The sequence below is a fragment of the Triticum aestivum genome, chromosome 6D (genome assembly GCF_018294505.1).
Source record: "Triticum aestivum cultivar Chinese Spring chromosome 6D, IWGSC CS RefSeq v2.1, whole genome shotgun sequence".
In the NCBI taxonomy this organism is placed as follows: Eukaryota; Viridiplantae; Streptophyta; class Magnoliopsida; order Poales; family Poaceae; genus Triticum; species Triticum aestivum.
The window spans coordinates 168,161,206-168,174,062 of NC_057811.1; the positions used below are offsets into that span (position 1 = coordinate 168,161,206).

General features: G+C 47.7%; 1 protein-coding gene across 1 annotated transcript; it reads left to right on the forward strand.

The window, feature by feature from the left end:
- The first annotated feature begins 8,352 nt into the window (after positions 1-8,352).
- Positions 8,353-12,575, forward strand: LOC123144336 (glycosyltransferase family 92 protein Os08g0121900). The gene has a single exon (XM_044563437.1). It carries the CDS (start codon positions 8,509-8,511, stop codon positions 10,255-10,257), a length of 1,749 nt encoding a protein of 582 aa, XP_044419372.1. The 5' UTR covers positions 8,353-8,508; the 3' UTR covers positions 10,258-12,575.
- The last annotated feature ends 282 nt before the right edge of the window (positions 12,576-12,857 follow it).

A 12,857-nucleotide genomic window follows, 5' to 3' on the forward strand; every position in this document is an offset into this window, starting at 1 on the left:
CGCCAGGGTCGGACTCCACCTCAGACTCCACCTCCGCCTCCTCAGAAGCAGACTCCTCCTCTGAATCCATCTCCTTGCCAACAAAAGCACGAGCCTTGCCAGATGAGCTCTTCTTATGTGATGAAGACTTGGACGAGGACTTGGAAGAAGACTTTGAGGATTTCTTCTTGCTGTTGTCATCAGAATCATATTCCTTGCTCTTCTTCTTCTTCTTGTTCCCACTGTGGACACTCAGAGATGTAGTGTCCAGGTTTCTTGCACTTGTGACATGTTCTCTTCTTGTAATCATGAGTTGAAGCTTCATCATTTCTTGAGCTGGATCGTGAAGACTTTCTGAAGCCCTTCTTCTTAGTGAACTTCTAGAACTTCTTCACAAGCATAGCAAGCTCCTTTCCAATGTCTTCAGGATCACCAGAACTGCAGTCAGATTCTTCTTCAGATGAGGAAACGGCTTTTGCCTTCAAAGCGCGAGTTCGGCCATAGTTGGGACCATAGATATCTCTTTTCTCAAATAGCTGGAACTCATGTGTGTTGAGCCTCTCAAGTATATCAGGCGGATCGAGTGTCTTGAAGTCAGGGCGTTCTTGTATCATCAGGGCAAGGGTGTCAAACGAGCTGTCAAGTGATCTCAGCAGTGTCTTGACGATTTCATGCTTGGTGATCTCAGTGGCGCCGAGAGCACGAAGCTCATTTGTGATGTCAGTGAGGTGATCAAACGTGAGCTGGACATTCTCATTGTTGTTTCTCTTGAAGCGGTTGCGAAGAACACTGATCCTTTGATCTCTCTGGGTTGAGACGCCTTCGTTGACCTTGGAGAGCCAGTCCCAGACTAGCCTCGACGTTTCCAGAGCAGTCACACGGCCATACTGCCCTTTGGTTAGATGACCACAGATGATGTTCTTGGCAGTAGAATCTAGTTGAATGAACTTCTTGACATTAGCAGGGGTGACACCTTCACCAGTCTTGGGAACACCATTCTTGACGACATACCAGAGGTCGACATCAATGGCTTCAAGATGCATGCGCATCTTATTCTTCCAGTAGGGATATTCAGTTCCATCGAAGACGGGGCATGCAGCGGAGACTTTGATTATCCCTGCAGTCGACATAGCTAAAACTCCAGGTGGTTAAACCGAATCACACAGAACAAGGGAGTACCTTGCTCTGATACCAATTGAAAATGCTAGTTATCGACTAGAGGGGGGGTGAATAGGCGATTTTTATGAAAGTCTTCAAAACATGAGATTTTCGAAGACAAACAATAGAAATGAACCTATTGATATGCAGCGGAAGGTAGACTACACTAAGCAAGCCATAGTCAAGTATTCAATGAAGTGAAAGCATGAAGACTAATAGCAGCTAGGGAGTAATGATCAGGATGGAAGATAGTATAAAGCCAAACAACAATAGAAGTCACACAGTGAAGTCAAACAGGTAACACAGGCAGGCAATGACTTCACGAAGACAAACTGTAAATAAAGAGAGGGAGAAGATAGAACCAGTCGCTTGGTGAGGACAAGGATTTGTTGGACCAGTTCCAGTTGCTGTGACAACTGTACGTCTGGTTAGGGAGGCTGAGATTTAACTCAGAAGACCGTGTCTTCACCTTATTACCCTTGAGATAAGGACACCCAGTCCTCGCCCAATCACTCTGGTAAGTCTTCAAGGTAGACTTCCAAACCTTCACAGACTTCGTTCACCGGCGATCCACAATGACTCTTGGATGCTCAGAACGCGACGCCTAACCGGCTGGAGGATTCACAGTCCTCAAGTGTAACAAGTCTTCAGGTCACGCGGACAGAAAGACTTCAGTGATGCCTAACACTCTTTGGCTCTGGGTGTTTGGGCTTTGTCCTCGCAAGGATTTCTCTCTCTCAAAAACTTCGGAGGTGGGTTGCCCTCAAACGACAAAAGCCGAGCACTAACTCTGAGCAACCACCAATTTATGGTGTAGGGGGTGGGCTATTTATAGCCACTAGGCAGCCCGACCTGATTTGTCCGAAATGACCCTGGGTCACTAAGGAACTGACACGTGTTCCAACGGACAGATTTCAAACACACGCGGCAGCTTGACTTGGGCTACAAGTAAAGCTGACTCATCCAGCTCTGGATAAGATTTGCTCTCATTGTCTTCGCTCGAAGACATAGGATTTTGGTTGAGCATCACTTCAGTCACTCTGACTTTGTTCACTGGGACCCCACTTAACAGTACGGTGGTTCCTGGGTGGCACTAGATGCACTTACACTTACACACCTAGACGGAGGGAGTATATTGAAGACACTAAGAAAACCCCAAAGTCCTGTCTTGATGTAGTGTTCTAGTTACTGGCCACTACTGTTGGCACCAGCTCTTCGAACTCGCTGCCTGAATCAGTTCGGCTTCTTGAGTCTCAACTTCAAGTTGAAAGACATCGATCAGATGTGCTGCGACAGGAAGCCGAAGGACCGAGGAAGTCCTTGCAGAATTCGGATGCATACTTTCTGGTGCAACAACAAGCACTGGAGGATTTAAGCGCCAAACAAGAGAAAGCTAATAAGCTTGCTAAGCGTCTTGCTAGCATGGTGGATACCCAGGATATTGTTTCTTGAGCTCCTGTGAAGTGGTTTCAGTGATGGACTTGTTTTCCTGTGGCGTTTATTTGCACTCGTCGCCAACTTTGACAACCAGTGTATGTAATATGCTGCTTTGTTCCCCATATTTGCACTGGTGGCGAACTTTGATGCCCAGTGGTTGTAATATGTGTAATAGCCGTGATAGCCTAGCGTAATTTGCTTGCTTATTTATTTCCTTGTTGTCTTGTTTATTTGTTTGCTTGTAGTCAGTGCAGTTCTTTTTCCGTGGTTTGCTAGTGTCTGCAATAACCTATTTTATAAAACTAGGCCACAATAACCATGGGCTACATATCTACTTTAGTGACCGTGGGCCTCCTACGGGCCGTAGAAACAATGGGCCTTCTACAGGCCGTAGAAGCAATGGGCCTTCTACGGGTCGTAGAAGCAATGGGCCTTCACGGGCCATATGATCGATTGGCCAAACATGGTCCAATAACAGACTGCATTATGGGCCATAAACGGGCTAGAGTTGGAATCGTTCGTTCATGGGCCGACCATAACGGGCCGTCGTTAATCGGCCGTATTTGATGACGCTATGAAAACGGCCCAACGGATAACGGGCCACAAACGGGCCGACTTTAACCACGCGTTGAATTTGGCCCACAACCAAAATAGGCCAGTAACGAACCGTAAGTAATCGAATGCTGCAAATCATCCCAAGAATAAATGGGCCCCGAGAAGGCCAAAAGATAACACGGGCTGGAAACAGCCCAATGGAATAATGGGCCGATAATATGTATAAAGCGATGCATTGTTCGTTATGGGCCAGTTTCACCACGGACCGTTAATGGGCCAAGAGTTAAAAAGAGCCTCATATGGGCCGAAAGACGTCATGGGCCATACATGCACGGGAAGTTACAATGGGCTGGAATCATATTGGATGGCCCAGATGACGCTATTGGGTCTAATTCGGATAGGCCATAATGGGCCGTGAGTTAGCGGGCTGTAAATGGGCTATATGCGAACAGGCCGCTAACAGGCTTTAAGTGGGTCGGCCGCTACCTTTTGACCAAGTCAAACGGGCCGGCCTTTTGACCTAAATGGGCACTGTTGGGCCGAGCCACGTGTCGACGTATCATAGGCGCGTCCCGTCCATTCGTTGGTTGACAACTGTCCCGACGCTGGGCCGACACGTGGATCCGCCGGCGAATGAGAATTTTACACGTGGAAAATCCCAATTGGTTCGGGCTGTTAACGGGTTATCGGATCCAAACCGGAACCCGATAGCTTAACGGCGACCCGTTACGGTGGATGCCACGTGTCAGTTACCCTTGACGAAAGCACTTCCATGACGTGCCATTTATCGTCATGGAAGTGGACACTTCCATGATGATAATTTTGGTACTGTCATGGAACACTTCTACGACAGCACATGTATGACTTTCTTGATTCTGTCATAAAAGCGTCATGGATGTACATGCATGACAGAAAACGTGACCTACTGTGACAAACACGTATCATCACGGAAGTGTATTTTTTTGTAGTGAAGGGGCTGAGTTGGATCCATATGTTTCATGCTATGGTCAGATTTATCTTAATTATTCTTTCCCAGTTGCCGATGCTTGCGAGAGGGGGCAATCATAAGTGGGAGGCTTGTTCAAGTAAGAACATCACCCAAGCACCGGTCCACCCACATATCAAATTATCAAAGTAGCGAACGCAAATCAAACAAACATGATGAAGGTGACTAGATGAAATTCCCGTGCGTCCTCAAGAACGCTTTACTTATTATAAGAGACCGTTCCGGCCCGCCCTTTGCTATAAAAAGGATTGGGCTACCTTGATGCACCTTTGTTACCGTTACTACTTGTTGCTCGTTACAAATTACCTTGCTATCAAACTATCTATTACCGATAATTTTAGTGCTTACAGAGAATACCTTGCTGAAAAACGCTTGCCATTTCCTTCTGCTCCTCGTTGGGTTCAACACTATTACTTATCGAAAGGACAACGATTGATCCCCTATACTTTTGGATCATCAAGCCACGGATGGCCAAATCTCGTTGTCGAGGCCAATCGGAGAGGGGACGTCCCAGATGAGGTCGATGGCAGTGGGCATGGAATGGCCCAAGTCTTGCCAGACTTGAGTACCGTGCTCGCAATTGGGGCAAGGAGCTACTAGAGGTGATGTTCTTGTGGAAGAGATTGCTTTTGAGTTGAGGCAATCTCTGAAGAGCAGACACCCAGGAATTTGAGCGTGAGGGAGAGGTATTGACCCCAAGACAAGGCGGGGACATTCTAAGCGAGATCTTTGAATCTCAAGGACCAAAGGGTGAAGGGATGCCCATGGGTTGGTCTTTGTTGAGGAAAACACAAATGTTCCTTGAATCCCAAATCTTTCATAGAATGGAGAGAGAGCCACAGATGGTCAAATCTCATCGCCGAGGCCAACCGGAGAGGGGACGTCTCAGATGAGGTCGATGGTGGGGTGTGTGGAACGGCCCAAGTCTTGCAAACCCGAGAAGCATGATCGCAACTATGGCAGGAGCAATTGGGGGTGATGTTCTTGTGGAAGAGATTGCTTTTGAGCTAAGGCAATCTTTGAAGAGTAGACACCCAGGAAATTGAGCGCGAGGAGAGTTATTGACGCCAAGACAAGGAGGCGACCTTCTGAGCCTCAAAATGTCGTTGACGAGGCCAAGTGGAGAGTGAACGTCCCAGATGAGGTCCATTGTGGTGAGCTTCGAAAGGCCCAACTCTTGCCTAACCCGAGTAGCATGCAGGCATTGGATGAACATGTGCAGCACATCCTCGCAGCTGGGGCAGGAGCTACCGGGGGTGATGTTCATGTGGAAGAGATTGCTTTTGGAGTTGAGGCAATCTTTGAGGAGCAGACACTCGAGCATTTGATCGCGGGGAGAGGCATTGACGCGGAGACAAGGTGGCGGAGACCTTGGATATTTGAATCTAATAGAGGACCAAAGGGTGAAGTCGCTTATTATTTTCTTAACAGTGAAGCCAGCGGACTGGACATCATTTTGGAAGACGCGGGTGTTCTTCGAGTCCCAAATCTTCCGTAGAAACGGAAAGTGCCACTGGGGATCAACTAGAGACGGGACGCCCCGGATGAGTTCAAAAATCTTACATAGAATGGAGAGAGCCTTTGACGGCCAAATCCCGTTGTGGAGGCCAATTAGAAAGGGGACGTCCCAGATGAGATGGTTGTGGGCGTAGAACAACCCAAGTCATGTCAAACCTCCTCCGACGATGCTACAAGCCAGGAGGGGACGCAACAAGGTGGGTGATGCTTCGCGGTGTTGAACCGGATTGATCTGACGACACACGGCTCTATCTATGGTCTGGTTGATGCAACGCGGCCTCAAGAACGTCTTAATAAATCTTAACCCTACTAAGAACACACCTGACGGATAAATCCGAGAGTCCTCCTCCCTACCGTTGCTGGAGCGGCCGACGAAGGGAGAGGAAACCAGCAATAGCCGACGAAACGCAAAAGGACCATGTCGCCTCCTTTTCGCCTTGCTAACCCTAACCGCTCTCTCTGGAGGCTCGGTGTTGATTTGGAGTTAGAAGGCAACACATGGAGCGGCGGCGGAAGGAATTGGAGCAGCAGCGGAAGGAGTTGCGGCCGTGTGAGTCCAGGGCGTTGCTACCTCTTGAGCATGCGTTGGTTTTCCCTTGAAGAGGAAAGGGTGATGCAGCAAAGTAGCGTAAGTATTTCCCTCAGTTTTTGAGAACCATGGTATCAATCCAGTAGGAGACTACACGCAAGTCCCTAGTACCTGCACAAACAATTAAGAACCTTGCAACCAACGCGATAAAGGGGTTGTCAATCCCTTCACGGCCACTTGCAAAAGTGAGATCTGATAGAGATAATAAGATAAATATTTTTGGTATTTTTGTTGTATAGATTGAAAAGTAAAGATTGCAAAATAAATGACGACATAAATAGCTAGTTGACGGGAGATTAATATGATGGAAAATAGACCCGGGGGCCATAGGTTTCATTAGTGGCTTCTCTCAAGATAGCAAATTCTACGGTGGGTGAACAAATTACTGTCGAGCAATTGATAGAAAAGCGCATAGTTATGAGAATATCTAGGCATGATCATGTATATAGGCATCACGTCTGTGTCAAGTAGACCGAAACGATTCTGCATCTACTACTATTACTCCACACATCGATCGCTATCCAGTATGCATCTAGAGTATTAAGTTCATAAGAATAGAGTAACGCATTAGGCAAGATGACATGATGTAGAGGGATAAACTCAAGCAATATGATATAAACCCCATCTTTTTATCCTTGATGGCAATAATACAATACGTGTCGTTTCCCCTGCTGTCACTGGGATCGAGCACCGCAAGATTGAACCCAAAACTAAGCACTTCTTCCATTGCAAGAAAGATCAATCTAGTAGGCCAAACAAAACTGATAATTCGAAGAGACTTGCAAAGATATCAAATCATGCCTATAAGAATTCAGAGAAGATCCAAATATTGTTCATAGATAAACTTGATCATAAACCCACAATTCATCGGATCTCGACAAACACACCGCAAAAAGTATTACATCAAATAGATCTCCAAGAAGATCGAGGAGAACTTTGTATTGAGATCCAAAGAGAGAGAAGAAGCCATCTAGCTAATAACTATGGACCCGAAGGTCTGTGGTAAACTACTCACACATCATCGGAGAGGCCATGGTGTTGATGTAGAAGCCCTCCGTGATCGATTCCCCCTCCGGCAGAGCGCCGAAAAAGGCTCCAAGATGGGATCTCACGGATACAGAAGGTTGCGGCGGTGGAAATAGGGTTTCGTGGTGCTCCTCGATGTTTTCGGGGTATATGAGTATATATAGGTGAAAGAAGTAGGTCGGTGAAGCTACGAGGGGCCCACGAGGGTGGGGGCGCGCCTACCTCACTGGGCGCGCCCTCCTACCTCGCGGCTGCCTCGTTGCTTCCTTGACGTCCACTCCAAGTCTCCTGGATTGCATTTGTTCTAAAAACAACTCTCCCGAAGGTTTCATTCCGTTTGGATTCCGTTTGATATTCCTTTTCTGCGAAACACTGAAATAGGAAAAAAAAACAGCAATTTGCACTAGGCCTTTGGTTAGTAGGTTAGTCCCAAAAAGAATATAAAAGTGTATAATAAAACCCGTTAAATATCCAAAACAGATAATATAATAGCATGGAACAATCAAAAATTATAGATACGTTGGAGACGTATCAGGCGTATAGAGCCGCGGCGACGCATGTTATGACGCACCAGGGGGCGGCCATCCGGCTGAATTCCGGAGCCGCGAGGAAGGACGGCGAGGTCAGAGGACGGATTGGCGGCAGCGGCGGGGTGGGAGGTGAAGCCGGCAGAAGTGGGTTCGGGACAACGGAAAGGGGATCGGCAAAATCGGGCGAAAGCCCGCACATATGACAGAATTGGGCTCGCGGATGCGGGACCTCACAATTTTTTTCCGGGACGGCCCGATTTGAAGTATCTGTTCAGGCCGGGGATACGGGATGGATCCGCAAACCCTAACCCTAACCCTAACCGCTCTCTTCGGAGGCTCGGTGCAGATTTGAAGTTAGAAGGCGACACGTTTTATATTGCAAAAAAAGAAAACACGTTTTGCAAAAACCAGCCTGCCTGATCGTAATGACGTGGTGGAGCCCAATCCCGACCGACGCGGGAAGTGGAACCGACCCAGCGGCCCGACAGCCTGACTCGGGAAAAAAAAACCCAATCCGTGTTCGGGTCGGGTCGAAAACCCTAGACCCAGATCGATCGAGACCGTCTTCTCGGTCGCAACCCAGCAATCGAAGCTCTGCTCCTGCTCCCGCGAAATCTCAATCTTTCGCCTTCGAGCTCCCGCTGCTCCCGCCAGACCACGCTCCTGCTCCCGCCAAATCGAGCTCCTTCTCTGCTCCCGCCAAATCCAATATGCCGCGCCACCGCCGCTGCAGCCGGCTGCGCCGCATCGTCGGCGGCGTCTCAGTCGGAGCTCTCCTACTGTTAGCCGGAAGCGGAGGCCACAACGCCTACTCGGGCCGCCCGGTCTTCTCGTTGCCCCTCGGCCTCGGCGCCCCCTTCCCGCTCGTCGCCGACAGTCCGGCGCCCCCGCCCTTCCCGTTCGCTGCCGACTTTTCGCCGTCGCCGTCGCCGTCCCCGCAATCCCAATACTCGCCCTTCCGCCTCAGCGATGACAGCCTCGCGCGGCGCCTTCTCCCCCTCCGCCTCCGCGCCGGCCACTCGCCGCCGCCGCAGGAGGCGGATGCGGTCCTCCTTCCCGACCAGGAGGTCCTGGTCCTCGACGACACTGAGCCTACCGGCGACGCCATCTGCGCCTTCCAGGGTGGGGCGTCCTCCCCGGCGAGACCGCTCGGGAGGCTGCCGGCGTCCGGGCTTCACGCATACGTCTGCCGCCTTCCCGAGCCAGCGCAGAGCTTCCAGCAGCTCCAAGCGCCGCTCTTACTCCACTCCTCCACCTCCTCGGCCGCCGCAGCTGCTCCAGATCCCCCTTCTCCTTCTCCGGGCCGCGCATTGCTTAACTGGAGCAGCGACCCGATAGTGTTTGACTCGGCTCTTCTGGACGGAGGCGACGTGCTCGTCTTCGCTAAGGGAATCAGCGGCCGCCAAGGTCTTCAGTGCCTGTATCGCTACAGCGACGGCGCCGGTACCATGCTGGCATCTACGCCGGCAATCAGCTCAGTACAGCAAGTTACTCGCTGCCCCTCGCCGCCTACACCTGTCAAGTCAGGAGGAAGCACCAAGGTTCTTGTCACACTAGGGGTCACCGGCGAGGATCCCATGCCCTCCCTTGCAACCTTTCGTCGACAGCAAGCTGAATCTTCTTCGCTGACTCCCCACAAGAGTTCAATTTGCGCCTGCACAATGGGACGCAACATCTCCAAGTTTCTCAGGGAGTGGGCACTCTACCATAGTGCGATTGGGGTGGATCAGTTCTTTATCTACGATAATTGCAGCGAGGACAACTTGGCAGGCCTAGTGGCGCAGCTCATATCCTCCGGGCTCAACATCACAACCGTGCCATGGCCTTGGACCAAGGTCCAAGAAGCTGGTCTGTCTCATTGCGCGGCCACACAGCAAGCTTCGTGCCAATGGATGGCTGTCATAGATGTTGATGAGTTCATCTTCTCAACAAGCTGGGCAGGATTAGAGAAGCCATCAAAATCTTTGCTAGAGCCCGTCATTTCTGTTGATGATAGCGTTGGCCAAATATACCTTGCTTGTTATGACTTTGCCCCCTCGGGCCAAACAGCACATCCACCAGAGGGGGTCTGCCAGGGCTACACTTGCCGGTTGAAGAACCCGCAGCGGCACAAATCCTTGGTCCGTCTCGACGCCGTGGAACCATCCCTCATGAATGTGGTCCATCATTTTAAGCTCAAGCCTGCTTTCAAAAGCATCTGGACTGCGTTGGCACGTGTTAACCACTACAAATACCAAGCTTGGCCGGAGTTCAAAGTCAAGTTCAAGAGGCGCGTGTCCGCTTATGTGGCTGATTGGAAAGATCCAATCAACCTCGACTCAAAGGACCGGGCTCCTGGCTTAGGAGTTGATGACACCGAACCAAAAGGCTGGGCCCAAAGATACTGCGAGGTTAAAGACAATATCCTTCAGCTGTTAACCGCAAGATGGTTCGGTGTCGGATTTGGGAACCCTCATTAGCTCCAGTCAGATCAGGTAACACACACTGGTAAGATCTACCACCTCTCCCCCTCTTTTACATAGTAATTTCTGTTTATTTACACTAACAAAACGTAAATCAAAACCACTAAATTTTCCAGAATTAAAAATTATCTCTTAAATTGGATGGTATACACCTTTTAAATAAGCTTTAGTTTTTTTTGTGAATAAAAATAGGCTTTAGGTTGATGGGGAAGCACCACAATATGTGTGTGTTGCTCAATGATGAACATACTCCCTCTAGTCTAGTTCTGAAGAAGCCCCCATAATGCAACTTTTACTGCTTATTTTCTCAACTATAAAACTCTTCAAATTTATACTTCTTTAAAATACTTTATGAGAGATAACCTTTATTTTTATTATACATTATTACTGTAAAGCTCTTCAAGACAATATTGTTTTGAAAATAGTTTATGAGATAAACCTACACATTGTTTTCACATACCCAATCCAAAAATATTTTGAAATATAGCGAGTCAAAGTTTGGAAAAAGTTAATTAAACCCATGCCTAAACCAACAACTTTTCCAGAACTAGAAGAGGGAGTATAATAATAACCTGAGAGCATTTTCCCTATCAATAGTTAGCAGTTTGTTTTCGCTATTCAAGTTCTTGCTGTCCTTCTTTTTCCATGTTGAACTGTTAAGAACAGATTTATATTCATTCTGCCTTGATACTCAGCATGTGACACGGTGCTTTAATATTGGTTTCTTTGCTAAAATTGGATGACTTCTTTTCCTTGAATGATTTTGGCTTAACAGTTGGGCTTAGATCAATTGAATTTGTAATGCTTAGCTGGAGCATGACATGAAGCCTCTTTATTTTATTTTATTTTATTTTATTTTTGGGTCTGGGTGGCTGGATTACTAATCAGTGAAAGCTTCACCTAAATGATTTCAAATTTTGTTTGTTGATTGAGGTCCATTTCTTAAATATGTTGTTTGGTTGATCCTTATGGTTGTTTGGTTTCTATTCTGAAACTATTGATTGAAATGCCGGTCTACACTTTGTTGGCTTTTCTTTAAAAAAACGAATCTTGGTTTATGAATTATGATGCCGTTAAGCTTTGGCTTATATGGTTTTGTTCCAGTTTTGACTTGTTTTAATTAGCTGGAAACATCTTTGGCGAAAGTCTTTCTTGATATGGAACTCATACATCAAAATGCATCTCCAATGGAGAATGCGACATTGTCAGACTGAACTTGCAAGGTCAAGGTGTGAACCAGTGTATTGAAAATTACCTTTGCTGCATGGTTTCTACTGATCCGAAGAAACAGGTCCAGCATTTACCCATGGCTGAATACTGGTACAACAGTTCCTTTCATTCGTCTCTCCAAAAGACTCCTTTCGAGGCCTTATATATGGATATATATCCACAGCCACAAATCAATGAGTTCTCTATGGAAGGCACTACTGACAGTGAGGCATAGTGTTCCTTAACTGGCAGACAACAACTGCTGTCAACACTGAAGTACAATCTCTTAATCGCCCAGCAGCGCATGAAGAAATATGCAGATTGCAAGCGAGTCGAAAGGACTCTCGCAGTAGGTGACATGGTTTACTTGAAGCTTCAACCATATCGTCTGAATGCTTTCGGCCTTCTCTCTCACATCAAGCTGCAAAGCAAGTTTTACGGACCATTTCGAGTACTGTATCATGTGGGCAACGTGACATATCACCTGTAGCTGCAAACACATCAGCCAGTGTTCCACATCAGCCAGCTGAAGAAACACATCGGACCCAATGCAGTTCCCTGTGCTGATTTACCTCTAGGTGATCCTGAAGAGCGTACCAGAACTGAACCTGTTATCGTATTTCAGACCCAACAGATCCCTCGCAACAATCGACCGGTTGTCCAATGGCTTGTACAATGGGAGAATTTTCCACTGGATGATGCAACTTGGGAAGATGTGGATTTCATGAAGCATACATTCCCAGCCTTTTTCAAGAAGACAGTCGAAGCATGGCAAAGTCAACCTTCAGCTACTTGAAGGCAAGATCGCGCTCGCAAGGGGGCATTGTCAGACTGAACTTGCAAGGTGTTCTAGTGTTCAGTTAACTGTACCGGTTCAGATAATGAACGGCTGGGGATCGACGACGGAGAAGAAGATCGGAAGGCTTGCATTCGCTCACCGTCTACCACTAGCTTATTTACTTCTCACTGTTGCTTTTTCTTACTTCTTTATTCTCTCCTTGCCAACCACGTCTGCAACAGAACAATGTATGCGCTACACGGGATAAGCCCCGATCAATCAATAAAGCACTACGCGGCCTCCCAAGGGAGGTGAGACGCTTCTGATATTTCACATCTATGACTTCTTTTCCTTGAATGATTTTGACTTAATAGTTGGGCTTATATCAGTTGGAATTGTAATGCTCAGCTGGAGCACTACATGAAGCCTCTTACTTTTATTTTATTTTTGGGTTTGGGTGGCTGGGCTAATAATTCATGAAAGCTTCACCCAAATGCTTGCAAATCTTATTCGTTAACTAAGGTCCATTTCTTAAATATCTATTGGCTGATCCTTGGTTGTTTGGCTTATGTTCTGAAACTAATCCGTCTCTCGTGAAGTCATGTTTTTG

What these genes read in the sequence shown, in the direction of transcription:
- LOC123144336 (XM_044563437.1), top strand. Translation starts at nt 8,509, where the DNA reads ATGCCGCGCCACCGCCGCTGCAGCCGGCTGCGCCGCATCGTCGGCGGC.